The following is a 27,383-nucleotide window of genomic DNA, read 5'->3' as shown; positions in this document are numbered from 1 at the left end:
ATTGAACTGGGTTTAGATTTTGAAAGAAGGAGACATCTCTCTAATGAAATGAAATAGGCAAATATTTTTTTATTAACATCTTTTTTGAACTTCAAAAGAGCGGCAATTGGAATTGTTCTATTTTCATATAGATGTCACTACCGTGTTTAGATTAAAATTCGCCGAGTCAACTACTGAACCTATCCAAATGCAACTAACAACCGACTCTGTTGAACAGAGTGAATCGTTCATAACGCAAATGAATGTTCGCTTTTAATTACGCATACAAAAACTCTAAAATTTACAATATGTTTTTTAAGCGTTCAAATGTTCAATAAATTTATTTGAAACCTTTTTTCAAAATAGTCAAAATGAACAAAATCTTCAATTTCGTTTGGCATCGGATAACCCTAAATGAATTACGCACAAAACAAATATTAGAACATAATCTCTTGTATACAACTTCATAGTAAACAATATTTGTGGCTACAGTGAAGTCATTTTTGGTTGTCGATGTATTTTGAATTTACAACGAATTTTCTCGAAATAAGCGTTCATTTGTTTGAAATTTTGCATTCAAATTTTTAATTAAAATCGCATCGATTTTATGAATTTGAAAAAAAGGTCACATCAAATCACCGCACAGTGAAATAATGTGAGTAGAAAGCGTGGGGCGATACGGTATCGTTGTGTGTGATTTTACTGTAAAATAAATGAAATTCGTGTTGTTGTGTGTGCTCTCCATGTTTTAACCGTATTTCTCCGTTTTCAGTTCGTATACATGAGCGCATTCGTACATTCCATGTATTGTCATTCCGATTGTCGATGATTCAGAATAAAAAAAATACTCGGCTACACAACATTTGTAACGAATGTTTTCCCTGTCCAGAACAAATCAGCCCATATATACATGCAACGCAGAGAAGTAGAAATTAAAAATCTCACAGCAACATTTCAAATTTACTGGTGACGAATTGAAACCAAAAAAAATTGTTTGATTTCCATTGAATTTGCTAAATTTAGTAGTGCAACAAGTGTCATATAAAAAGATATATATATATTTTTTTGTTCGTTCATTATATGTATCGTAAGTTTGGCATTATATTAGTGGAATCAACATCGACGGGAAAGTGAGCATCGTGTTTTTATTTTGTTGCATTTTGTTTCTTGGCTTCTCATTGTGTCGTAATTAATAAGTGTGCGTGAGTGTTTTAAATCAAATTGAAAACAAAATAAAGCAATCGAAGAGAAAGAAAAAGAGAAGAAAATATAAAACGAGATAGAAGCTAAACGGCGGAAACGAAATCGAATCGAAAATACAAAAAAAAATCAAAGTGACGTGAAAACAAAAGAGAAATTATATCGACAAAATAAACAACATACATCGAGGGAGAAAGAAAGAAATAAGAACGAATCAAAATGGGCTGTGCAGTGAGTGCATCAAGAGATAAAGAGGCGATAGAACGGTCGAAAAACATTGACAGGGCATTGCGTGCCGATGGCGAAAGAGCAGCATCTGAAGTGAAACTATTGCTTTTGGGTATGTATACAACAACAAAAAAAAGTGATTACATATTCATAGAGAGACAGAGAAATGCTTAAGAACTCATTCAATTTCGCGCACATTCACTTGCTCGTGAGATGCTTTACAAAGATTCATCTTTTCTTTTCATCATCATCAACAATAACGTCACATTCTCATTTGCTCTCGATCTTTCTTGAAAAATATAAAGAAAAAAATGTGACAGACTAGAAAACGTTGCAAAATACATCAAATATAGCGCATTGATCTTATTTTCCTCGGGCTCATTTCACTACTTTATCTATTCGATGCAATCGAGCTAGCTACTAGTAGTACATGGCATATAGTTTGAATTGAGGTAATTTTGACCTATGGAATGTCTGAGGTTAAAAGATAAATGCCGAACGTAAATTGTTTTACATTTGTCGTTGTCGACGTCGTCGACGTCGTTGTTATTATTGTCGCCATTCAAATATTCAGTTCATTTGCTTTGCATTTTGTTTCGGAATGTTGTTGTTAAAGTTAAAATGCATAAAATTCCGTAACAAAAATCAGTGTGCACTTTGTAGTTGGTGATGGAATCTTACCACATCAAACGATGCATCAAAATTCTAAATTTCAAACAATAAATAAACGTATGTTCTTTACGCTTTGCCAATTTGTCATCCAGCGATTTGCATTGGCCGTTTTCTTACCAATCTATTTCTCTAGTTTTCTTTTACATATATTCATTTTGATGGTAAATTGTTGAATGCATTTAAAATATATAATTTCTTCTTATTCTGTAACCCATTGTTATTCGGCGTATTTCTTTCGCTCGTTCATTTCTGTGTTGTATTCATTTTTCTCCGCCTAAAATATTGTTGACTAGCGAAAGTTATGAAGTGAAGAGAAAGAAAGAAAGAAAAAAAAACTAAATAACAACACCAACATATTAAACAAATAATAAAAGCATCATCAAATGCATTTTCAACTCGTGTTCAACAAGGAATTTAACATAGATATTTGCTGCTCATAATTAAATGTTCATTTCGATGCAAACGTTGAATTCGTTTAACAAGCATTCAAACTCATTCGGTCGTACGCATACAAGCGCACGTACAAAACAAACACGCATTTATCAAGTGAGACAGAGAGATTGAAGGAGGGAGCGAGATAGGAAGATAGAGACAGAGAAAGAGACAGAGAACTTCGTACATGCAAATATCTCTGTGTTCATAAAACAGATTTCATATTTTGGTTTACAGAGAAAATTCCGTCGAGAACACGCCGTTTACATACACTTGGGTTTTTATATACGTTACATGCGTTTATTTGAGTGTTGCTTTTTCTTTCCTAAATGTCTCTCTTTGTATGTGCTGGTGAATGCGTTTACAGCATGTTCATTATAACCATTTGGTTATTAGTTCACTTTTCATGTTATAAATTAAATATGAGTAAGTTTTATGCATTTTCTTCGACTACTTTATCATTTGTCGGTGTAGTTGTTTCTTTCCTCTCTTTCTCTCTTTCTCTCTGTCTGTTTTGCTCACTCACTATTGCCAGTGTTGTACCTATTTGCGTTCAGTTGTGCTGGTATTATTTCGGTTGTAGCGCTGAACGAAGCTCTGAATGAATGTTGTTGATGTTGGTTGTTACCGGCCGTGTATTGTTGTGCTTTTTTGTTGTTGTTTCTGTTTTCTTATTTCGTTTTTTAACTTTGCATCGATGTTTGCACACTCTCATTACAACGCTTGATGGTTATACGAACTACTGAAAATATCGGCTCATCTTCATTCAACAATCTAGCTCAAATGAAATGGAAAAACTCCGGCACAGCGTTTTTGTTTTAATTTGTTATTTACTCATGGTTTTTACCATGCACATATAGTAATTGCAATTTCATATAACATTTCACCATATAATTTATGCCGATTGAAACAGAGAATCAAATCTGCAATTTCAATGGCCATTAATATTGAAGTCTAATGCATAAGATTCATTTCCTCAAATCTTTATTTTATTTATTCGCTTTGATTGTGTGCAAGTCTTTGATTTCTCTGTGTCTTGCCTTTATATTCGTTCGCCTTTTCTTCTTCTTCGTATTTTTTATATTGTAATCATTTGCGATTCGATTGTGTGCAAAACTGATATTCATTGATTGGCGGTGCGCGCATTCAAACAAACGGAAAGAGAATCTGTCATAATTGATGACTTGTTTATTGTTCATATTTAAGCGAATGAATCATAGCAAATCATTTCATTTTTATTAAGCAGCAATACTTGAAACCTGATTACAATTCTCTATTATAAAAATGCTGCCAATTGTTCTTGTGTCATACGTAAAGTGTGACCGCATACCGATTTAAATATTATTTTCAGCACACGACAAACAGATACTTTGCACACTCACACACCCATGTATATATTGTTTGACTCATGTTAAGTGGGAATGCTATTGAGAGAGAGATAAATTATTGTTGGCTTTTAAGAAAGCTTGATGGTCGCTTGTTCAATTCATAAAGAAATTCTATTTTTCATTCTTGAATTTTGTTGAACGCCATTTGGCCGCTTCTCACCATGTCAATAGATTTCTTCTTTTCATTTTTTCGAGAGTGATTTATTTATTTAACTCCGCACCTTTTAAAGTTAACGCCGGAGCCAATGTGCGAGAATAAACAATGCAATGTTCACATTGATAGTTAATTAAATTATAGAGCAAAAGAAGAAGAAAAAAACAAATTCAAATGAATAAAAAAAATTTCCAGCAATGAAAAAGACGAAGAAGCAAAAAATCAGCACACAAACACGCAAAAGAGACAATGACGACGCAGTGAGAGAAGATGTAAAAGGAAAGCGAGTTTGCATGCGTTTTGATATCTCATGTCGTTGTCGAGCTAAAACTCATAATTTTCTTGGAACTGCTGTGTTTGTACATTTGAACAGCAAAAATAAAACTTCCTGTGTGTGCTTTCTATCCGACGAGAGATGAGATATTGTTGCTTTGTTATTGTTTTTTTTTCTGCTAGTTTTTAGCACATTGTGCGTGATGCCTTTCATGTGATGAGCGAGGTCGGTGCCGTACAAAGGAACAAAACCAAAGATTAAACGAGAGCGAAAGAGTGAGATCGAGATAGAAAATAAAAAATAAGATAGCAAACATTTGACAATGCGACCACATACGTCAAACAGCATAGTTGATATATAATTACAAGGTGGCTGTTGACTGATTCGAAAACTAATGAAAAACGACATATGAAAAAAAAACTGGTTCCATTGCGACACTACCCTAATCGGTTAAAGCGATGAAAAAAATAACGAATTATGCGTATCGTAATCAAAATACAGTGAGTTCAATTTAGCTCGCATCGATTCTCACTGTGTACTCAGTTCAGTGTGTTCTCGTATTACAAACAGATTTTATGCAAATATTCTCACACATACAAATAAAATGAGATAGAGAAGATATTGATTATTATATCGATCAGTTCGCATGCAAATCATCTGAAAATATGTGTGTGTGTTTTTTGTAGCTCACAAAGGAGAGAGCAGTATATGTCGTCGGTCGCACAAAAATGCGGTGAAAATGCCACATTTCGAATGTGACACGAAAATGTGATGTTGCCTTCTTTTTTTTATTGAAATGCTTTTCCATTTATGTTTGTGTGCTCGGCCACCGATATGCGTACACCCAGTATCTCGACAAACTGAACCGATCTAATAAACAATGGTAAAATGTGTTTGCCTTTTGCAAAAACGGTTTATTGGTTGTGTTATCGTCAATTGTTATTCCATTATATGGATGCGAACCAGTTTTGTGACCATTTTGCATGCAGACAAAAATTGATCAGTTTCCTTTTTCTGGTACGCATTGACAATGTCAACTTGACATCGTCGCTGTTGTAAGATTTCAATTCTTATCTGAACTTTGATTATATACGAACAAAAACTGTCAATAAATGTTTGAAATTCATTTCGTTTTCTTTTATTTCGATGGTGTTCTCATGTCGTTTCACTTAATTTTGTCTCTAAAAGAATACGATTCATGAACAAACATTGATATTAACTATTAGACTGCAGGAGATACAATAAAAAAAGTGAGACTAACGAACGAACGAGGGTATCGAATATTCTAAGCAAACATTGAACAAAAACCATATGACCATTTGATCAACAAAACCATAACCAAATGCAACAACACCCGATAAGAACCCAAAGCGCGACTATTTATTTCGATGGCATAGTATGTTAGCAGACTGTGTACAAACAATTTCTCTCTGTCTCACACTTTTGCCTCACTATATTTATGTTTAAACAGATTTTTTTCTGTTCATAGTCTTGAATGGCATTTTATTATCAATTCGTTGAAATAGTCTCCATTTCAAAAAAAAAAGAACATGAAAATAAAATGAAACATAGAATCATCATCACAAGCATTATTCGGTAGTTCATTAGCTTTTATATTACAATGCGTTCGTCTTTAAAGTGTATAACATTGTGTTCAACTGATGAATTTTGAATGAATAGAATGGTCTCGAAAATGACCCATTCAAGCGATGTCGACACGACACGAAACAAATTCAATGCTTTCATTTGCTAAACATTGCTCTCTCAAATTGTGTGCGAAATATGAACTCACGTATACTCTATAATTCTATATACATATAATATGTTTCGGTGACCCGGTGTATAATGTTCATTGCTTTCAGTGTTACTTTATGAGCGGCACCGTTCTTGTTAATCCCCATAAACATTTATATATATATACACATAAAATTCGCAAACATTGAATTATTTTATACGCACAAAAACATACACACGCCCATTTGGACGAACACTTTGCAAAAGTTCTCTTTGAATTAATTCTCTCTGTGTCTCTTCCAAACTCTCTCTCACTCTGGCTCGACTTTTTCTACACACATATGAGATTTAAGCCATAATTAAATGCTATTATTGATGCTGATTAATTGACAATATTGCCGTGCACCATTAATGAAACGAATAAAACGCTTGTAAAAAAGATGATTGAAAAATGATGGAACAAGCGAACGAACATTTCATTTGGTATATAATTTATTTTAAACGGTTTTCTAAATTTTTTTTGTTCTCATTCGACTTAATGACGATGTTCAAGGTACACATTTATAGTAGTATTTCATGATTTCAGTATGGTAGCAATCAAACGCATATTAATTGCGAAGAAGGAAAAAAAAGTGTATTAAAGAAATAATGTCAAAGTGGTTTCATCCATTTTGGATGGTTTTACCTACCTGCGGCTAAAATTACTCATTTCATATTAAATTGCTTGCGAGCATTGAAATCCGTGTGCCTTTTTTTGGTTGTTGCAAATTTTGCATGGCACTTATTTGGGGTAATCGAAAAATGATGAATTTGAACATAATTAACGATTTCAAAAGAATGAACGTTTTTTTCTTCGCTTTCCATCCGCAAATCATCACTTGAATCCTTGATAATTGAGCAGAAAATGTATGTACTTCAAAACTTAACGAACACGACCACCGTTTGATATCAATATAAATAAATATAAATTTTCCATACAATTAAAATTGGTTTTTAGTTCAAGTCAAAATATAATAATATGCATTGACCACGCTTTGGTTTGCATTTGTCCTACATTTGCAGTTGTCACTGACGTCTGTTTAACAGCCAAATAAAATAAATTTATTGAAATAATGTATGTAGAATAAAATCGAAATTGATTTCTTTTTTTTTATTGTTGGACGAGTTAAAACAGAGGGAAGGAGAGAGAGAGAGAGAGAGAGAGAGAGGCTGAAATGTTGATGTTGACGGGTCAATAGGTTTTATTATTTAATTCAATTTGAATTCATGCTCATTATGAATGTGTTTATCATACAGTCTCATGTTTTTCAATTGTCTATGTCTACTCCTGGTCTATCGTCACTTTACATTCATAAATAAATCAAATGTGTAAATTGGCACATTGCAAAATGAATATTATATTTAATTTGATGCAATTAAGAGCACTATGCTGATTAATAATCAATAGAATGTGCATGTCATCTTTGTGTCATAAATTGTGTGTTTTCCCCATCATCTATGTCATTTGTTCACGGTGTTTCATTTTCTTTCTCTTCCACATATTCAATTATGTGTAGGTGCTGGCGAATCGGGAAAATCGACCATTGTAAAACAGATGAAAATCATACACGAAACCGGCTATTCACAAGAAGAATGTGAACAATATCGACCAGTTGTCTACAGCAATACAATACAAAGTTTAATGGCAATAATACGAGCCATGGGACAATTACGTATCGACTTTGCTGACATCAACAAAACGGTAAGAATAACACTATACTGTTATATACATAACACGTACTTTCCATTCACACTTTATTATTTGTGATGACAAATCCAAAACTAACACACGTTCACAAACTGAACTTTCAATGAAATTGAATGACACGATTTATTTATTATTTGGACCGAAAATTAATTTGATCGACAGGAAATTGCACGGCAATTTTTCACATATGCATCAGCAGCCGAAGAAGGTGTTTTAACACATGAGTTAGTTTCATTGATGAAAATTTTATGGGCCGATCCTGGTGTGCAGAAATGTTTCGCACGGTAAATAAAAATAATATTTTTTTTTTGCTGAGAAATCAAAATCGAAGCTTTCTCTTAAACATTCGGTTATTTTATTTATTTATTTTTTCTCATCTTGTTTGTTTTTGACGTATTAGATCACGCGAATATCAACTAAACGATTCAGCTGCATATTACTTAAACTCATTAGATAGAATATCACATCCAAATTACATTCCAACACAACAAGATGTGCTACGAACTCGAGTCAAGACAACTGGCATCGTTGAAACGCATTTCAGCTTCAAAGGACTACATTTCAAGTAAGAAATTCAATGAAAATGAAGTAAATTCATGAAATATTTATGTTGCTCAGCATAATGTATACACTCTAAATACATATTATAGCAGACATCCTCCTTTTAATAAACATTGCCATTAATTACTCATCCGGGAGCAGACATTATATTGAGATATTTTCAGACAGATGAATCAGCTCAGCCAGATATCGTCAGGGGATGAAATGGAGTGAAAACAATAGAAATGATTGTTATGGTTATAATCACTTTTATTGTTTTCACTGAGCTGATTCATCTGGCTGAAAATATCTCAATATAATGTCTGTTCGGGAGTAAACACTCGTCTGCAATTTAAAAGGAACACAAAGTTCCACTCAGTAATTTCGTAAATGATTTACCATTTTTTTTCCCTCTTTTTGTAAATTTAGAATGTTTGATGTGGGCGGCCAACGTTCGGAACGAAAGAAATGGATCCATTGTTTTGAAGGTGTAACAGCGATCATCTTTTGTGTGGCATTATCTGGTTATGATTTAGTATTGGCCGAAGATGAAGAGATGAATCGCATGATTGAATCAATGAAATTATTCGATTCGATATGCAATTCAAAGTGGTTTGTTGAAACGTCAATCATTTTGTTTTTGAACAAAAAAGATTTATTTGAAGAGAAAATTTCACGTTCACCATTGACCATATGCTTCCCGGAATATACCGGTATGTGTGCTAATTAATTAATATTATTATTGGTTGACATTTTATTTACTAATCACGTTTCTTTCTTTCTCTCTCTCGCTTTCTGCCGCCAACAGGTTCAAATACATATGAAGAAGCGTCTAGTTACATAAGAATGAAATTCGAAAATCTGAATAAGCGGAAAGATCAAAAGGAGATTTATACACATTTGACATGTGCCACCGATACAAATAACATTCAATTTGTGTTCGATGCCGTGACCGATGTCATCATCAAAAACAATTTAAAAGATTGTGGTTTATTTTAAGCATGAAAATGAATGATATATTCATTCAAACCTATCCGATTAGTTTAAAGAGACAAGAGAGAGAAAAAAAGAACACAAACAAAATCAATCGTAATTAAAATTGAGATATCGATAGGACACGGTATCCCGTTTCAATTATACATTAAATATTACAGAGGGAAAATTAAACGAAAAAGAATGAAACAAGCACTTAACACAAGCAGACCAAAACTTAACCAAATTACAATAATATTTCGAATTGGCATGTCTGTTCCATTCTTATTTTTTTATAAAAAGAGACAAATAGAAAAAATTGCTAATCATTGCCAGTCAAAAAAAAATTGAACAAATTCACTAGAGCTCAATGCCTGGCGCAACGCATAGTCTCGCTCTGAATTCCAAATATTATTTTATCCAACGAAACAATCAAAATCGAAACAACCAACAAACGTCCAAACATATTTCATTTTGTCAATGTTCACGCAAATATATTTTATTGACGATGGCACGCGCACACGAACATACTTTTATCTCAAATTGCATGAACTATTTGCTGTCTCCTTTTGTGTTGGTATTAATTCACATAATTGTATTAATGATATGACGACAACATCTAAATATATGTATAGTTATCTTTTTCTTTTCTATTTTCGTTTATCGTCATGAATCTATTCGTGAAGAAAAAAAAACTTCTTCGTATATAATTTTGTTCTTCTTCTTATTCTTCTTCTTCTTCATAGATTACTAATTTATTTTTCACGCACAAAACATATTAGCTACAATTCAGGTTTTTGTTTTATCAATCTTGACATTAAGAAACTATTTTGTACTCTCTTTTATTGATTCTAACTGCAACGAAGAGATTCAATTTATATTAACAATAATACATTTTTGTTTGCTCAAACTCAATCAAACTTCCTTTTTTGAGATTAATTGCATATGCCATGGGATCAAAGTATCATTTCTTTTAAGACAAAAAAAAAAAATAACAATCGATTGGCGAGTATTTGTTCATGTTTGCTTTCATAAAAAAATAAATCAACATCGACGCGAATGAAACTACTTTTCTTGTATTTTGCATTGATTTTGTTTATAATAAATCATTTGAATAGGACACAGCAACCACCTAATCTTTATACTCGCAAAACACATGTATGCAATGAGTAAAGAGAACATTTTTTAACGCACAAATTTACACTAAACAAAAAAAAACAAAAACAAAAGAATATTAGACAGATTCTTATTAATATAAATATATTTATACTCCACTTACATAGTTGTTTTTAAACGAAATCGATGTTAAAAAAATACTGTACACCAGACAGAAACAATTGATAAAAAAAAATGAAACAAGCGATCAACATAATATTTTTAATAATTCAATAGAGATGTTTTTCTTTTCGTTCAGGTATTGACGTATTGAGAAAAAAAGGCCAAAAGTAGCGAAAGAAAGAAATTCATCATGTGTTATGAACGAATTCAAACAAATTTATTAGTCTATTTTTAAGCATGAGAAAAAAAGATGAAGAAATATGTCGTTTTTTTAAATGTAAAGTAGAATCAAAATGAACGAATAATTAATTAAATTAATTTATATGACACGTACGGCTCCGGAGTGCATGCATACAATTAGATCAAGACTAAGAACAAACACACATCGAAGTGTTTTTAAAATGCAAAATGATGACAAATACGATCTGGAATGTATTTTTAAATTAAAAAAAAAAAATGAAATTAATTGTAAATGTTTAGCTAAATGTATTAGATTCTAAGATTATTTTAGATGAACAATCAGTTTTACATGAAACAAAAATATGAGCTAAAATATGAAAAAATGATATGAGCTAAAACAAAAAAAAAATGGAATCAATAAATTGTCAATTTCAAATACAGCGATAGACGATAGAAACGAAATATACAAAATACAACCCCACAATATACAATTCATATACAATTTTTAATAAAATGACACAGAGAAACGGTCGTACTCCCTCCCAAAATTGTTTATATATAAATGTACTAGTTTAATTGTATAAAAAGGTGATACTTCCGTATTTATCAAACTCCATTTATTAACAACAAGAACACATCTATTTTTGCACAACTTCATGTTTTTCATATATATTTTTGTACTTTGTTCATTTTTAAGATTTCAATGGAATTCGCATTTTGAGCACAATTTCAGTGACATCAGTAAAATTTATGCTTAAACAAATCCCTACCTCCAAAATCATTCAATTTGGCCAATTTATTTTGAAAAACAAAACACGAAAAAAGAGAATATTCATTCCAAATGAATTAAATCTCATGAGTCTTTGAAATTGTATTTTTGAAATCTTTCAACAAGACAAAAAATTATTCACAAAAAAGTCACGATTTCTGCCATAATTTAAAGAAACGATTTTCTTGTCAAATTTTGAAATTTAAAAGAAAAAAAATTCAAATCGCAACATAAAATCAAAGCAGCTAAATGGGCAGGCCATGAATTTTCAAAACAATTGCTATTCAAAGTATCGATAAATCGACTCAAAATATTTTTCATTCTCACCTTTTATTAAGCGAAATTCTGAAATTTTCTGAATTATTTACAACACTTTAAATTTAACTTAAAATGTTTTATATATTTTTTTAATGTTGAATTAATGTGACGATTAATGAATAAAACTAACAGAAAAATGAAGATTAAACAAATATTAAATGCGTTCCATCAGGCAAATTTTTAGTATTAAAATGAAACGGACAACATATTAAAAGAAATTGTAATAAAGAAATTGAAAACGTTTCACTTTGAAGATTTTTTTATAAATATTGTTTAAGATGAAATGCATGTATGTATTTTAAAGCAACAAAATAAATGTTTAATTGAATTAATCGAGTCGTTTGTTTTATTTTATTTTTTTATTCTGAGATTCCGTTAGATGAATGCCGAAACATTTCCCGAAAATACTTTTTCACAAACGAACGCTTTACCGGCAAAATGTTCGAGTTTTCATTAAATGTTCCGGCATTCCGTTAGACAGTTGAATCTAGCAATAAATAAACTTCTTATTTCGAAATAGAAGTCACAGTGTTTGTATGACTGCACAAAAATTCCTTTTTTATTGGTTTGAACATTTATAATGGAGATCCTTATAATTCACTTCGCTAAACAACTAAACTGATAGAACGAACTATAGCTTGACCATAACAACATTAAGCAAAATAGTTATTTTTACATTTCACATGAAATCATAAAGGTATTGGCGAACGTTGAATCCAACATGTTTGCCAACCATCGAGATAAAGTTCAAAGTAACGTTGCACTGAAGTCGGGCCGATCCATCCACAATGTTATTTTCACCCGAAACAAATGTCAAATACTTCAAACGCACCAAATTGGATATTTGCACGAGTAAATCGGATGTTAGCGACACCTTTGTATCATTGATCGCGTAAAATATGGCCAAAAGACGATCGATGTTGAATGATTTTGGGCCAATTTGAGTTGAAAACTTTTCCGAAACCTAAAAAATACACAAATTCATTACTATATTTATCTCTTCGAACGATTTTTGCAGAAAGTCTCATAGATTTGCGACAAAACATACCACTGCTTTCGACCGAATATTTTGTAGTCGTTTCTTTTGTTTGCCATGATTCTTAACAAAAAGGCGTTTATCAATTTTTGCATCGTTGTGACTGGCCAAATATGCTGCAATCAGTAAAAATTTGGTGTAGTGTGGCAATTCCAACTTTTGGACTTCAACTTTGGTCGATGACAACGCCGCTCCATTATGATCATTTTCTTTGCTCTGATCGAATAAAAATAAGATATTTGTTAAAATAGAACAAAAATAACAAATAATCTTCTCATCATACTTACAATTTTCAATGTATTCTTCTGTTCAACTCGACAATAAATGGTGTTCATGGCCATTTTGAATGGAAGCTCCATGTTTTTCCACAATTTACGCAATTCCGTGGGTCGAATCTCCTCATCAATGACCGGCTTACAGTAAATTGGAAAGTTGGCATTGCTCAAATATACAAGTTCTTTGGCATTTCGACAGATTGAAAAGAATGTGTCAAGAAATGAGCTAAAATATCCAATGAAAAACCGTTCATCCAATTTTTCCAGAATTTGGAGACGTTGATTTCGTTTGTCCTTATCTTCGGTGCCTTCATTTACAATATCCATCATTGTTCTGCGCAAACGATCATTTTGTTTGGATAGAATTTTCAGTAGATCATCTTTACCATATTGATCACAATGAATGGTCATTGTTGGCACCAAACCTTGCTTTCCGATGTAATTCAATGGTGTTTGTGATGCGATTAGAATGCAAGACATGTTAAGAACCGGCACAAATTGATTGAGTCGCATCATAATTGGTAAAATGTTTGCTTCGATTTCATGCAAACGATCAAAATTCTTTAAAACGATCACATACTGTTTATTCGGATCCATTGCATTCAGTACGTCCATTAAATCCTCAGCACTATCGCAATTCGCATAGTTTTCGAAGTTGTTATTTGGCGTCAATTCGTGGCCGTAAAGTTTGTTTACGATGGCCTCAAAGAACATTTTTGATGTGTAACATTCGATGCAATCAATATAAGCGTATGAAATGCTTGATTGTTCCAAAAAATTTAACAAAGCCGAAGTTTTTCCGGTGCCCGATGCCCCATCAATTAACACCGACGATGGAAAGCTATGCGATTCATTGCCAAATAAACGAAACAGATCTTTAAAATATGAACCACGACCGGGAAATGTCTCTAATAATTGTTCCATATTTGTTCAGTTATTTTTCGCTCACTTTCACAATACGTTTGGCACTTCAGCTATTGTTTTAAACTTTACGATTGGATGTTCGGATTTGTGACAGTTTCACTTTTTTTTACTACGTTTCTACACCGCAGAATTGTTTGTTTGGGTTAACACCTTTCAAAACCAAATTGCAACAGTTGTCAATTCTTCGCGCTTAAAATACAATGAAAACATAACCATTGACATTTGGCAGAAAAAAGAAGAGGTGCATAACCTCACTTTATTCGAATTGTTGAAGGGCCTATCGAAGACGATCCGTTTGTATTTTATTTTTTCATTGTGATAATGATGGACATTTTCTATTTTTACCAATTTTGGAATAAAACGATTCTTATCAAATTTTGAAAGTGAAAAAAAATACGTTGATTCGAGTTGTGTTCGATCTAGAGATGAGATGAAAATCATTCTTCTATGAATAATCCTTCATCTGTCAACACGGCCAATGCTTTTTGGAAACATGATTCTTTGATCAATAAGTAGTCCGTGTCATACGTAGAGATAGCAAAAATGCTAATTTCCGCTGTGGCGAGAGGGGCTGTCAGACTGGCCAATACTCCGACCAAACTAAATTCAAGTGGACCTTCCACTTTCAATGCCTGCCAAGGTCCATCGCTTATGATTTTGGCATCACAGGGAACGTATTTTTGGTCGATCACGATTGAGATTTCGTCAGTGGTGCGAGTAATGCTGTAAAATGATTCACTTTTCAATGCCCAGTCTGGCAAACTTTCAGACACTTTCAATCTCACGATGCATAGTCTTTCACTCATAACAAACAGTTTAAGTTTATTCATTTTAAATGTTCGAATGCAACTTTCAATTTATATTATTTTCGTTCACTGACAATATAGATAGATAAGATAACATCAGATTCTATTATTTTGTAATTTTTTTTCTACATTCAAACAAATTCACATATGGTAAGACAGCGACTATGTTGTGTATTTGAAAAGGCTTTATTTTGTTTTGTTATGCACTTCATTCATAACCTCTATCAATTGAATTGAAGTTACATAGTCATGGCGATCAAAATTTGTGTTCTGTTCATTTTTCTAGCATTGCTAGAAAATGCGTACGGATGGCGTGTATTTTCGAAAGGGCATCGAAGCGGTGGTAATTTAATTGCACCATTTAAGAATGTACCGCGCGAGCAACTTCCGCCCGATCAGTGGTTCGACCAAAAACTCGATCATTTTTCACCAAACAACAATGGACTTTGGAAACAGGTATGACGCACAATTATTGTGAGCAAAATGACAAATTTTCAATGACAAAAAACAGCATTGAGATTACAACCGATTGGTTTAAATTGATAAAATCTAGGATAAAACAAATGAATTTTAACGTATATTATTCATGTCTTTGTCTGTCCAGCGTTATTTTACGAACGATACATTTTACAAAAAGGGAGGGCCAGTATTTTTGATGATAGGCGGTGAAGGCGAAGCTGAACCAATTTGGATGGTCCAAGGTGCGTGGATACATTATGCCCGTGAAATGAATGCTCTCTGTTTTCAATTGGAACACCGATTCTACGGAAAAAGTCGACCAACCAAGTAAATCACACAATCAATTTCAAATTTATTCCAAAATGATTTATTTTATGTTGCATTTTTACGTAGAGATTTATCGATTGAAAGCCTAAAGTATCTATCATCAGAACAAGCGTTGGCCGATTTGGCTGGATTCATTGAAGCCAAAAATGCCGAATATAAGTTTGATAAGGATGTGAAATGGATTGCATTTGGCGGAAGTTATCCGGGTTCTCTGGCCGCATGGCTTCGTGAAAAATATCCAAATCTTGTATATGGTTCGGTCAGCACAAGTGGACCGTTACTTGCCAAAGCTGATTTTTTCGGTAATCATTTGAATCATCTGAAAATGAATTTCAGAATTATCTGAAAATATACGCCCATACAAATAATGTCACATCGAATCAAATGAGATATCATAAGCAATAGTTTACTAAGTTTCATTGTGATTTTTACATTTCCAGAATACTATGACGTTGTAAAGAGTTCATTGTCAACATATTCGGAGGCGTGCGTAACTGCCGTACAAAAATCTATTGAACAAGTTGAGATCTTATTGCGTCACATGATCGGCCAACGAAGTCTCAACACAAAATTCAAGTAAATATCATGATATTATCGAATATGTTTTTATTCATTTTCCATTTAAAATAAAAAATATCCATGGATAAACTATTTTAGGCTTTGTGACTCAATCGAAGAATCAGCCGATAACATAATGGATATATCGAATTTCTTTGAGAGTCTCGCCTCCAATTTTGCTGGTGTAGTGCAATACAATAAAGACAATAGTCCGCATGCAAAAATTACCATTGATGACATATGTGGTTTGATGGTCAATACTTCGATTGGAGCTCAAATCGACCGCTTGGCTGCAGTTAATACTTTGCTTCTCCAGCAAAGTAATCAAACGTGTCTCGACTACAAGTATGACAAAATGATTAAATTGATGCAGAACACATCATGGGATAGCGATGAAGCTAACGGAGGTAGGAATCAACAATCGAATACAACACGAAATTGTGAATGTATTGAATTCAATTTTATTTTTGTTCAATTTCTAATAAGGTATTCAATGGACTTACCAGACGTGCAATGAATTCGGATTTTATCAAACATCCGATAAGAAGGACCGAATTTTCGGTGATCGTTTCCCCCTTGTATTCTTTGTGAAACAATGTACAGATATCTATGGTCATGACTTTGACGCCGATTATCTCTTCAATTCAATAAATAAGACAAATAAATTTTATTTGGGACTGAAACCGAACACAACCAACGTCATTTATGTGCATGGTTCTATAGATCCTTGGCATGCATTGGGACTAACCGAATCTGATGATTCATCAAAGCCAACAATTTATATCGAAGGCACTGCTCATTGTGCCAATATGTACGAGCCAAAGGATACGGATATTCCACAACTCAAGCAGGCACGCGATAAGATTCGTGAATTCTTGCACACGTTAATTGCTGATGATAGCGAATCAGATATTTAACAAAAATTTGAAATCTCACTGTATAAAAACAATCGTTTACCTAATTTGTGATGCCAAATACTGTTCACTTTATTCAGAAATTGAAACGAAAAGACTAAATCATGTTTGCCTTTTTTTATAAATAAATACACAATTAAAATGTTATTGAAAGTGTTTCTTAATTTTTCTTGGAGCCTTTCGAAGACGGCGTTGACTTGATACTTTTCGCTGTTTGTGCATCGGATTTAATTGGAGGACATTCGAAGATTTGTAGATCTTTTTTCGAACGATCCAATTGTACTTGTTGTTTTATATGTTCCGGTCGTTTTTCATATTTCGAGAATTTTTTCTTCACACTCTCAATTGATGATATATTCAATGGATCAGCATTAGGTTTTGGCCAATATTTCTACAAATTTATTAATGAAGAAAAAAAAAAACACAAATCTTAAAAATAACCTAAAGGAATGTAATGTTCGTTTTACCTCTGGTATTTTCCAGATAATAACGGCACCATCTTCACTGCCTGAAACGATGAATTTTCCACATGGACTGAATCGACAACAAACAATACTTGCCGCATGTGCCATGCCTGCACACATCTGCAAAGCGGTTTGATAATCCCATAACTGAAATGGAGAGATTTTTCTATTTCATTTCCACAATGTTTAAAATCACCATCATCAAGAAAGTCACCTTGATAATTTGATCAACACCGCCCGTCACGAACATTTCGCCCGATGAATTAATCGACAGCCAATTGACGCAACCTGTCGAACTACCTTCAACGTGACGCACCAGACTGCCATCAAACACCTCCCAATAGCTGATTTTTCGATCGGTTCCTGTGGCCAATACTTGAACGCCAGATGGAAAGAATTCAGCACAAGTGAACTGTGTATTTGCGCTAAGAACATGTTTTCGGGTCATACGCCTAAATAAAATCCAATAAAAAAATGTGACAAAAAATTAATGCATTTTTGAATGGTTGTGTTCCGAAAATTGATGGTATATATACGTTATGTCCCAAATAATACATGTTCCATCGCTTGAGCTCGACACGATTTCACGGTCAAAACAATTGAATTGCAATGATGCGATTGGTGCTGTATGTTCCTTTAGAACCGTTACAAGATTTTGTTGGGCCGCTGCAATTCTCCATATTCGAATTTGGCCTTCATTACCGCCAGACACAAGCAAATTATCGCAACTTGATATCGTTAACGCTGAACAACCTGCAGACAATGTTTATTTAAAAAAAGATTCAATTCGATTTTCGATCATTTAAAATGACCGGTGCTCACCTTTATTGTGCGCATTCGATATTGCATAAATCAATTTTCCGGTGAGTGGTGTGAATGCTCTGATGACGCCGTCATTCCATGCTGTTACAATGCTTTGACCATCGAATGAGAAAATAACAGCGGCCGCCAAAAAGTTTGGCACAACAATACGTAAAAGTTCTTGCTTTTTCGTTAATGACCACACTCGAACCGATTGATAACTTGCTGTTGCAAAAACTGATGAAAAATTACTGCAAAACATACAATTGAACAAATATATGTGTGTTAGAACTTTATTGGAAAAAATATTATTCTAGTCTTACTGTGGAAATGCAATGTCATTAACAATGCAGCTGTTACAAGTAATTTGTAGTTTCAATATAAATGTCTGATAGTCAAGGGTATAGATTTCGCATGAATCTGTTCCAATATAAATTGTTTGATTGCTGTATTGCAGCGAAGTTACGCATCCGTTGACTTTTTTTCGTTTCAACTGTAGTGTAAGTGTAGAATGAATTCAGTCCAAAGTAGTCATCATATAAAAAAAAAACTTTAAAACTTACCGCCTTGAACATAGGCCATGTGGGCATTGGATAGTCTTTGATAAATATGTTACGTTCTTCGACCAATTCAATGGTTCCATCGCCGGCGCCAATCAACAATTGTCGTTCATTATTGACATAAATCAAGTCACGTACACCATTCATGTATTTTTCGCAGTCTTTTCCCGGCGATTTTCTTGGATTGTGACGTCCATACGCACCGATTAGTGTTGGTTTGTTGAATTCATTTTGACGACAATTCAGTCTCAGCTTCACCACATCACCGCTCATGGTGCCAACGTAAACCGTTGAATCATCGCTGCTTACTATCATTGATGTGAAATTTCGGCGTATTTTACCAAGACTTGCGTTAAGCACATTGAGCTTTTTACTATCCGTATTTATGTGCCAGATTCGAAGATGTTCTAGTTTTTTTTTAAACAAATTCCATTTTATTTCACTCAATACCATTCGTCAAATATAAAAAAAAACTTACGTTCGCCACATGTTAAAAATATGTTATCCAATTTATGCGAAGCGCACAATGAGCGTGCCAATCCGGTGACCTCATTTTTTGCTAACGCACCGCAAATAGCCATTCTTTAAATGAAATTGTCAGATGTTGACTACTATTAAATTAATGCCATCTCATTGGGGAAACAAACCTTTTTTCAATGTTCCAAACAACCAATCGACCATCATCGACACCACCCAAACTTATCAAATGTTCTCCGTCAGATGAAAAACACAATGAATGAATTTGATCCTGAAATCATGATGGGCACAGGAAATTCAAATGTTTTTTCATTTTTTTATGTAAATTTCTTATAAATAGAGAGAACGACCAAATGACCGACCAAAACTATGGGAAGTGAGTTGAAATATCAATAGTTTTTTTTTGTTGCTTGCCTTATGTAATTGATATCGGCTGATTTCCTGCCGATTTGTCCAATCCCATATAATCACATACGCACGACTTCCACTCTCATTTATCTGTCCCGATCCGATATATCGCCCACTAGAAAACATCGATATTTCATTTAATACCATGAAATAGTGTAACAGAGTGTATTTAATTTCAAGCATTTAATCACCATTTGGAAACGGCAATCGCTGACACAGTGTTCGTGTGACCGCATAAAAATTCCTGTTTATTTGTTTCAACATTAATAATGGAGATCTTGCTGCCGAGCGGAAAAATCAAATGATTTTGATGTAATTTCAGTCCACTTGGTTTGGTGCCTAAATATATAAAAATGATTTAAGATAAATTTCAAAACAAACTCGAGCGTTAAAAAGAACACGAAGAAAACTAATCAAGTAAACAAACCATCAAAACCAAATATTGCAATGTGCTCAAGTTCTTCGATTTTATCGGGAAAATCTGAATCAATCATTTTCCAAGCGTATAACTGATCCATTACCAAACAACTGAACTGAAACCATGAGCTACAGTTCGACCATATTGAATAAATAAAATACCTACTCATTCGTTTCGGTTGCTATGACGCTAAATAATATTTGTTTCGTAGTTCATAACATTAAATGAAAAACGTTTTGTTTTTATGTTTATGTCGAATGGAAATATATTGTAATTCTTAAAAATAAACGATAAGCTTCAATTCAATTCATTTGATGGTGATCAGAAATTTGATATAACAATGTATTTGAACAATTTCTCCATTTATAATTAATTCCGTGAATTATCTAAGCGCTAATGATATAAATCGACTGATAAACGCAGTGCTATTCTTTTTTCACATTTCTTATTGCTATATTAAATCAATGCAAACTTGATTTGAACGGTAATACTTTGAAAATGATGTGGAATTTTTTGTTTTTAATTTTTTTTTTTTATTTATTAAAGTTGATTCGATGTTATTGCTGTGAAGCAGCCCATGACCTCAGTAAACCGGTTCGATTCAACTTCTTGCCTATGGTCTGAACATGAAAGCCTATCTCTTGCAGTTCTTTGTGTTTTAATATCTTTCGTCCATCGAAAATGTATGCCGGTTTCATCATCTTACTGTAAATGGTTCTGTAATCCAGTTCCTATGTGACAAGTAGAGAGAGAGAGAGAGAGAGAGAGAGAGAGAGCGAAATAAAAAACATGTCGTTTTATAAAAAAAAGTATACCAATGACGTATACTCACAACAAATTCATCCCATTCGGTACATAAAACGATTGCGTATGTATCTTTGACCGCATCATAAGCATTGTCGAATATGGTGATGGCTTTTCGTACATATTCTGGACTATCCGTTACACTCGGATGCGTCAAGTCTTCGAGAATTTGTAGATGATCAACTTTCGGATCGTAAATATTCAATTTGGCACCTTCTTCCAATAGAGTCTTACAAACAGTTATAGCCGGCGTTTCACGTGTATCTCCTGTATTCTTTTTAAATGCAAAACCAAATATTGTGATCCGTTTATCCGACACCGTATTGAATAAGCACTCGATAATCTGAAATGTCACAATTAGAAAAATGTTTAACCAATCGTTTGTGTATTTGTTTATTATTACTTACCTTTTGTGAAAATCTCATTTTTTGATATTCATTCATGTCGATCACCTGTTGCCAATACGCAGCCACTTCAGGTAAATTCAAACCTTCGCATATATAAACTAAATTGAGAATGTCTTTTTGAAAGCAACTTCCACCGAAACCAATGGACGCTTGCAAAAATTTTGAGCCAATTCGCGAATCAAGACCAACGGCTTTGGCCACCTCAGTAACATCGGCACCAGTTGCTTCACATACAGCCGATAACGAGTTGATGCTTGAGATTCGTTGTGCCAAAAATGCATTCGCCGCCTATTGTTTTATAAAAATATAGTTTTTTATTGGTTTGTTAACAAAATATTTACACAACAATTTACCAATTTTGAGAGTTCCGAACTCCATGTATTCGTTGTTAGAATTTTCTCTTTCGCTATCCAATGCTGATAAACCCACGACAGTTCTTCAATGGCCTTCATGCCACTTTCGGTACATTCGCCACCAATTAATATACGATCGGCGTTCAATAAATCTACAATGGCAGTGCCTTCTGCCAAAAACTCTGGATTCGATAAGATTTCATACTTAACGTCTGCAATTCAGAATGTGATTTTATTTAGTAAATTGCCAATGAGAACAAGTGTTCGATATTCGCTTACCCATTTTTTGATTTGCACCCAAAATGTGCATTATACTTTCGGCAGCTCTTACCGGCACCGTACTCTTTTCAACCACAATTTTATTGTTGCGTGCCACTTTGGCAATCATTCTGGCCGCACTTTCGACATACTTCAAATCGGCAGCACGTCCGCGCCCATTGCCAAATGTTTTCGTTGGCGTATTCACCGATATGAAAATCAATTCAGCTTCGTCAATGGCAGTTTCAATATCATTTGAAAAGAAGAGATTCTTGTTTCGGCACTTTTTGACGACATCATACAAACCAGGCTAATTGGAGGAGAATATCGATAGAAAGAAGAGAAAAAAAACGTGATTAAATTTTGTTCGTTTTTTTTTCTTCATACAATTCATCTATTTTGATGATTATGTGACGTTGCCGTTAAAATAAAAAGTACTCTTTTCATTGTTTCTTTTGTTTGTTTACTTTTTTGTTTAATTAATTCAGTTTTATCAGTTTCAAATACACCTGTTACAACATCATTGAAAAATAACATCCGATTTAACAACAACATTTTTGATGTTTTGAAATAAATCTCTCTTTGTTGATGTTTACACACACACTTGTTTAATTTCGAAGTACATACTTTATGAAAGACATGTTAAAATTATATAAGTCGCGTGTCGTTCAAAGGCCGATCATGATGTGAATGTTTTTTTTTCACTCGGTAAGAAGATGTGCTAAATCAAAGTCATCGTACGATTATAACGATAATGAACCACGTGCTGAACATAATTATCATATTCATAGGTTAGTCAAATATTTATAACTGTAAATTTGTTGAGAAACAAGCGTGTAAATGTTTCTCTTTTTCGATACTAACACCCTCTATACCATAAGACCGTCCAGAGATGATTTTTTTTTTCATTTTTTTTCCAAAACTGTCACTTAGGTTTTGTGACAGCTACAAATGGTAATCTAAAGTAAACTTCTATTTTGTATTTTTGAGATTAAAATGTTTCGACAGTGGTGTTAAGATCATTTGAAAAATTAGCTTATTTTACAAATACAGTATTTATCTCAATCGATCAATGGAGCAGTAGAGGGTTAATTGATTTTCAAATCATGGATGGGCTCATATTATGCGATGCAAGTTGCTTTCCACCTATAATTTTATTGAATTCATTCATGATTCATTCAAACACGTCATTTTTGAATAATTAACAAATGATATAATCCAAAGTTGATTGAGAAGAATTCCAACGGTTTTATTTGTATTGAATTCAATTTCAAGTAAAAAGTTTGAAACCGATTTTTCAATTAAGAAAATGACGCACTCAAATAATTATTTATGCGGCTCTAATTCTAATCAAATATTTGCACCTCTTACATTCAGCTGATTTGCTTAGATAAACACTCGCAGTATTTTGTTTTTTTTTTTTCGTCTCACTGGTGATGAGAATGAAAAGAACTTGATATGATAGCGAGTAATTGAAACCGGATGCATTCGATCAACACAGTGTTAAATGAAATGTTTTGTTAAAAATGTACTTGGAATTATAATTAGCCGTAAATCAATCGCCTCAAGTAATCCAATTTCATTTAAATCAACTGAAATTGATTGAAGTCTTATTGAACCCCAGATTGAAATTTGAAATAGAAATTTCATGATAATTTAAAGTTTGCCTCAAATGAAAAGTCCAAGGGAATAAAACGAAAAAAAACAAACGTGACCGCAGGATGGCGAAAGCGTCATTTGTAAATGATTTTCAAAAAGAAAGTTTTAACTCGACTTACTTTAACAGAAAAAAACTCACTTCAATTTAATTTACAAAGAGACTGTCAAGAGAGCTTTGAAAAGTTACTCACCTCGTAAATGGGCAATCTATCTGAATTCCATTGAGATATACGTTCGACACTAAGATCGACAACTGTTACTCGAATGTTCGGGCATTTCAATGCGATAACACTGCATGTTGGACCGCCAACGTATCCAGCGCCAATGCAACAAATTTTTGAAATTACCATTCTGATTGTATCACACTATTTGCATGAACTCGTGCCTTCGCAATTCGCTGTTCAATGATTTATTTTTGTTTTGTTTGCTTCTCTCTTTGCACCGCTATGTGTGCCTTATCAGTATATTGTTTTACAATTTAGCTCGTTGTCAATTGGCCGTTACGATTTAAATTCCATTAAAACAACCTGAAGAGAAACAAACAACATGAGAATTGATTAATTACCAGAACGAATAATGGGTATGGGTCGTGCTTGCAGTAAATGTCATGTAAACTAAATAATAGGCACGACCGAATGTCACATCCAATATATTCTATACTGAATTAGTTACATGCTCTCCGGGGGATGGACATGTGAATTTTGAATTCTTAAAAATCATAGAAATCGTGGTATTTAAATCTCATAAAATTCACGATTCTCCTGTCAATTTCAAATGTGAATATTTTCAAAATTGAATACAATTGCCTATGCTCTATATATAGTGACTCCAAACATAATCGACTCATAACGACATAAAACATAAATTATTATTGAATAATTTGATTCAAATTAACAGTTTATCAAATATCTATATTGCAGATATTTGTCAAAAATATTTTAAATTTAATCATTGCGGTGTTGAGAATTTCGAAGTTGCAGAGCAGAAATCACATGAATCGCCAAAATCGTAGTAAACGCAAAATTAAATTTAAATTCATAGATGTCTACCCCCAAGCATTCTCTCTATTGTTCATGATTTAAATCAACATTTGCAAGACACAACATAGTTTTCAACAATAATATTCATTCACTGTACTCGATAAACAAAAACAAATCCGCAAAAATAGCCATGGAAACACACTCATTGCCCATGTATTTGTGTCGACTCTTTTCCAATTTGCCTTATACTTTATGAGCTCATTTTTAAATGGCAAATAGCAATATAGTGTAGACCGCATACTGTAACTCCAAAGATTTATTTCATCGATGACGATGGTTACAACAATAAAAAAGGGACTACGAAATAAAAAAAAAGGAATTCGAGTTGTTTGTCAGGTTTTGCAAGAATCATTGACACTAATTGTCTTCAGTTTTCACAAGAAGTCTTGGCTAATCACCCGAGAACGAGCAAAGACAGCCGCTATTATCGTTGACCACTCTTTCTAATCGTTTGGTTTCACTCTTTGATAATATTAAGTTGATGACCGCTCAACGACTGCATATTAATTATGTGATCTGAGTCACGACCGTCCTCCAACTATTCCAAGAAATGTATAATTTGTGGTTAAACCAAAACCAATGCATAGTTTACTTTCTTAGCCTACTATCAATGCAATCGTTTTACTAAACAAATTTTCATTATTGATTTACAGTGAATATTAGAGACAAGTATTTTCACCAAAGCAACACTCACGTGCACAATCTCGCCGAAAGTATGAAAGAAATATGCCGAACCGCAACGAAGAAAAAAAAATCAAATAAATGCAAAAAATTAAACTTTTTACAATGCCAACGAAATGAAGTGAAATCAAAAAAAATGAAATCAACAATAACAAAAAATGCTTCCACAAAACTAGCCGCTTGGCTGCTAAAATGTAAATGAACACTATAACGCTGTGCCGAATGAGTTTTGCTTTTGATGTTTGTAGTTTTTTTTTTATATGTATGAAGAAATAGCAAGAACGGATATACATGCATGTATTGGATTGTTCTCTTTGTTAGCGTAGCTCTTGCTGTCGTCGTCGTCGTCGGCGGCGGCGGCTCTCTGTGTTCTATTTACGTATATTCTTCTCTATTCGCAAACGCTCAATGCTTCTTTTTACATTGGTGTTGTTGTTGTTGTTGTTGTTGGTATGGCTTTGCGCATAAATGCTTCTGTTTTTCAACTAGCTTCAATCAGAACATGTGTGTTGAAATGGGAAACGTGTATGCGTGCACTCTTTCACACTACACACATTTTTGTTTCATATCTCTCGTCCGAAGTACGTATGCTATAGTATACACACTTTTTTCTCTCTCTCGCACACATTTTTTATGAATAATTTTTGCGTGCTATATGTTTAGTTGAATGTTTTAATTGAAATGCATCTTGCAAGGGAAGCTCGTTCAAGTGCCATATGTTGATTTGTTCCAACATTTTATTCTCGCCAAATGCAATATGATGAGGATAATCAAGGGTCTTCCACATATAACTCATACTCACAATTAAATACGTTTTTTTATCATATTACAACCGTTTCACTACTGCTTATCTAACGGAACTAAATGTCTGGCACATTGAATTGGTTTTAGTTTTGCTTCTAATTTTTAAACGAAAAATAAATGTAGCCGTTCCAGTCGAATTCTATTGTCACATCAACTGGTCATTGGCAGAAAGGAAATTCATTGTCGGAAGAGATTGATAAAATTAGAAGATAAGCTACACTGGAAAATGTATCATCTGCATTTGTTAAATTGAAAACGATTTTAACCGAACTGATTAACCAAATGATATTTTGAGCTCATTTTTTCGAAAAGATTTTTCAATAGCCATTTTATTGCACACACAAACTTTATTCATATATACTGATAATAAATTTCACCAATGACATAATCAATCCGAAATCGTAATCTTACACAGTTCATAATTTATGTCATAAATTCAGAATTTATTTCAACAATTTTATATTCATTCATCTATCTCAATCGATCAAATAAAATGTGTACATGAAAATAAATGCAATTAATTTACATTTGACTTATAATTCGGCGGAAATGTTCCGTGTGATTTCCAAATATTTTCACATAGTAGCATTTACACGTTAAATCCCAAACTGAATGTGTAAAAAAATATATATATTCTAACACAAAAAAAAATGTTTTTTCGACTAGTAAACAATGCACATAATTTTTGACAGTTGACAATGAACTTCATTTGCACAAATGTACAAAATACTACAGTGGTGCATCACAGGTGCCATCTAACAAAATCAATACGTATCTATGTCTCATGCAATGCATATCGGAGCCGGAATATGTTTAAATATTATATTTTCTTTTATTCGTTTTTATTTTATTTCTCGTTGATATAAGTGAAGAACGTAAAATTATCATCTGACTAAAAATGTCTTCAAGATTGACTATGATATTTCCTGACACCAAGTCGATCTATTATTTTTTACATGAGAAAACATCACGTGATTATCTTTACTTTATTATTCATAACATTAGAAACGAAAGAAATTTCCATTCACGGAAAAATACAAAAAAAGAGAATATGTTTAAAATATATTTTTAAGAGGAAATAGTGA

At 33.1% G+C, this 27,383-nt stretch overlaps 5 protein-coding genes across 7 annotated transcripts; 2 read left to right on the top strand and 3 right to left on the bottom strand.

Moving 5' to 3' along the window:
• The first annotated feature begins 459 nt into the window (after nt 1–459).
• Nucleotides 460–10,555, top strand: LOC116345626 (G protein alpha i subunit). Its single transcript, XM_031775117.1, has 7 exons — nt 460–634; nt 752–1,519; nt 7,618–7,802; nt 7,971–8,092; nt 8,209–8,373; nt 8,778–9,061; nt 9,157–10,555. Exons 2-7 carry the CDS (start codon nt 1,399–1,401, stop codon nt 9,345–9,347), a joined length of 1,068 nt encoding a protein of 355 aa, XP_031630977.1. The 5' UTR covers nt 460–634; nt 752–1,398; the 3' UTR covers nt 9,348–10,555.
• Nucleotides 10,556–12,129: 1,574 nt separating this feature from the next.
• Nucleotides 12,130–14,989, bottom strand: LOC116345625 (origin recognition complex subunit 5). Its single transcript, XM_031775116.1, has 3 exons — nt 13,189–14,989; nt 12,914–13,117; nt 12,130–12,829 (listed from the first exon to the last, which is right to left on the bottom strand). The coding sequence occupies exons 1-3, from the start codon at nt 14,098–14,100 to the stop codon at nt 12,545–12,547; spliced, it is 1,401 nt and encodes a 466-aa protein (XP_031630976.1). The 5' UTR covers nt 14,101–14,989; the 3' UTR covers nt 12,130–12,544.
• A 140-nt stretch (nt 14,990–15,129) lies between these two features.
• LOC116345660 (putative serine protease K12H4.7) lies at nt 15,130–17,311 on the top strand. The gene is made up of 6 exons (XM_031775229.1): nt 15,130–15,362; nt 15,511–15,692; nt 15,759–15,994; nt 16,133–16,268; nt 16,350–16,657; nt 16,737–17,311. The coding sequence occupies exons 1-6, from the start codon at nt 15,156–15,158 to the stop codon at nt 17,165–17,167; spliced, it is 1,500 nt and encodes a 499-aa protein (XP_031631089.1). The 5' UTR covers nt 15,130–15,155; the 3' UTR covers nt 17,168–17,311.
• Nucleotides 17,281–20,387, bottom strand: LOC116345659 (cilia- and flagella-associated protein 52). The gene is made up of 12 exons (XM_031775228.1): nt 20,302–20,387; nt 20,066–20,213; nt 19,881–19,989; nt 19,637–19,737; nt 19,468–19,571; nt 18,993–19,396; nt 18,753–18,922; nt 18,451–18,680; nt 18,165–18,381; nt 17,843–18,080; nt 17,632–17,775; nt 17,281–17,555 (listed from the first exon to the last, which is right to left on the bottom strand). Exons 1-12 carry the CDS (start codon nt 20,366–20,368, stop codon nt 17,325–17,327), a joined length of 2,163 nt encoding a protein of 720 aa, XP_031631088.1. The 5' UTR covers nt 20,369–20,387; the 3' UTR covers nt 17,281–17,324.
• Nucleotides 20,388–20,593: 206 nt separating this feature from the next.
• On the bottom strand, nt 20,594–26,978 carry LOC116345831 (UDP-glucose 6-dehydrogenase). 3 transcript variants are annotated; one of them, XM_031775534.1, is made up of 7 exons: nt 26,825–26,978; nt 23,965–24,300; nt 22,136–22,424; nt 21,857–22,068; nt 21,504–21,791; nt 21,125–21,439; nt 20,594–21,023 (listed from the first exon to the last, which is right to left on the bottom strand). In XM_031775534.1, exons 2-7 carry the CDS (start codon nt 24,121–24,123, stop codon nt 20,850–20,852), a joined length of 1,437 nt encoding a protein of 478 aa, XP_031631394.1. In that variant the 5' UTR covers nt 24,124–24,300; nt 26,825–26,978; the 3' UTR covers nt 20,594–20,849. The 3 variants fall into 3 exon arrangements, with proteins under 3 accessions (XP_031631394.1, XP_031631395.1, XP_031631393.1); XM_031775535.1 differs by lacking the exon at nt 26,825–26,978 and adding an exon at nt 26,297–26,598; XM_031775533.1 differs by lacking the exon at nt 26,825–26,978 and adding an exon at nt 25,508–26,268.
• Between the last annotated feature and the right edge of the window lie 405 nt (nt 26,979–27,383).

The sequence above is a fragment of the Contarinia nasturtii genome, unplaced genomic scaffold, assembly GCF_009176525.2.
Source record: "Contarinia nasturtii isolate CC-2019 unplaced genomic scaffold, AAFC_CNas_1.1 Cnas_scaffold_1371, whole genome shotgun sequence".
NCBI classification, from domain to species: Eukaryota; Metazoa; Arthropoda; class Insecta; order Diptera; family Cecidomyiidae; genus Contarinia; species Contarinia nasturtii.
Note: the sequence above shows the minus strand (reverse complement) of the source record. Positions and strands in the feature narration are given on the sequence as shown.

What these genes read in the sequence shown, in the direction of transcription:
- LOC116345625 (XM_031775116.1), bottom strand. Translation starts at nt 14,100, where the DNA reads ATGGAACAATTATTAGAGACATTTCCCGGTCGTGGTTCATATTTTAAA. An exon ending in AGAAGAATACATTGAAAATT is followed by an intron (nt 13,118 to 13,188) that starts GTAAGTATGATG and finishes TTATTCGATCAG; the next exon opens with AGCAAAGAAAATGATCATAA. An exon ending in ATATTCGGTCGAAAGCAGTG is followed by an intron (nt 12,830 to 12,913) that starts GTATGTTTTGTC and finishes TGTATTTTTTAG; the next exon opens with GTTTCGGAAAAGTTTTCAAC.
- LOC116345660 (XM_031775229.1), top strand. Translation starts at nt 15,156, where the DNA reads ATGGCGATCAAAATTTGTGTTCTGTTCATTTTTCTAGCATTGCTAGAA. An exon ending in ACAATGGACTTTGGAAACAG is followed by an intron (nt 15,363 to 15,510) that starts GTATGACGCACA and finishes TTGTCTGTCCAG; the next exon opens with CGTTATTTTACGAACGATAC. An exon ending in AGTCTCAACACAAAATTCAA is followed by an intron (nt 16,269 to 16,349) that starts GTAAATATCATG and finishes AAACTATTTTAG; the next exon opens with GCTTTGTGACTCAATCGAAG.
- LOC116345626 (XM_031775117.1), top strand. Translation starts at nt 1,399, where the DNA reads ATGGGCTGTGCAGTGAGTGCATCAAGAGATAAAGAGGCGATAGAACGG. An exon ending in AGTGAAACTATTGCTTTTGG is followed by an intron (nt 1,520 to 7,617) that starts GTATGTATACAA and finishes AATTATGTGTAG; the next exon opens with GTGCTGGCGAATCGGGAAAA. An exon ending in GTGCAGAAATGTTTCGCACG is followed by an intron (nt 8,093 to 8,208) that starts GTAAATAAAAAT and finishes TTGACGTATTAG; the next exon opens with ATCACGCGAATATCAACTAA.
- LOC116345659 (XM_031775228.1), bottom strand. Translation starts at nt 20,368, where the DNA reads ATGATTGATTCAGATTTTCCCGATAAAATCGAAGAACTTGAGCACATT. An exon ending in GCGATTGCCGTTTCCAAATG is followed by an intron (nt 19,990 to 20,065) that starts GTGATTAAATGC and finishes GATGTTTTCTAG; the next exon opens with TGGGCGATATATCGGATCGG. An exon ending in TGTATTATTTGGGACATAAC is followed by an intron (nt 18,081 to 18,164) that starts GTATATATACCA and finishes GATTTTATTTAG; the next exon opens with GCGTATGACCCGAAAACATG.
- LOC116345831 (XM_031775534.1), bottom strand. Translation starts at nt 24,123, where the DNA reads ATGGTAATTTCAAAAATTTGTTGCATTGGCGCTGGATACGTTGGCGGT. An exon ending in ATAGATTGCCCATTTACGAG is followed by an intron (nt 22,425 to 23,964) that starts GTGAGTAACTTT and finishes TCCTCCAATTAG; the next exon opens with CCTGGTTTGTATGATGTCGT. An exon ending in GGGTGCAAATCAAAAAATGG is followed by an intron (nt 22,069 to 22,135) that starts GTAAGCGAATAT and finishes TCTGAATTGCAG; the next exon opens with ACGTTAAGTATGAAATCTTA.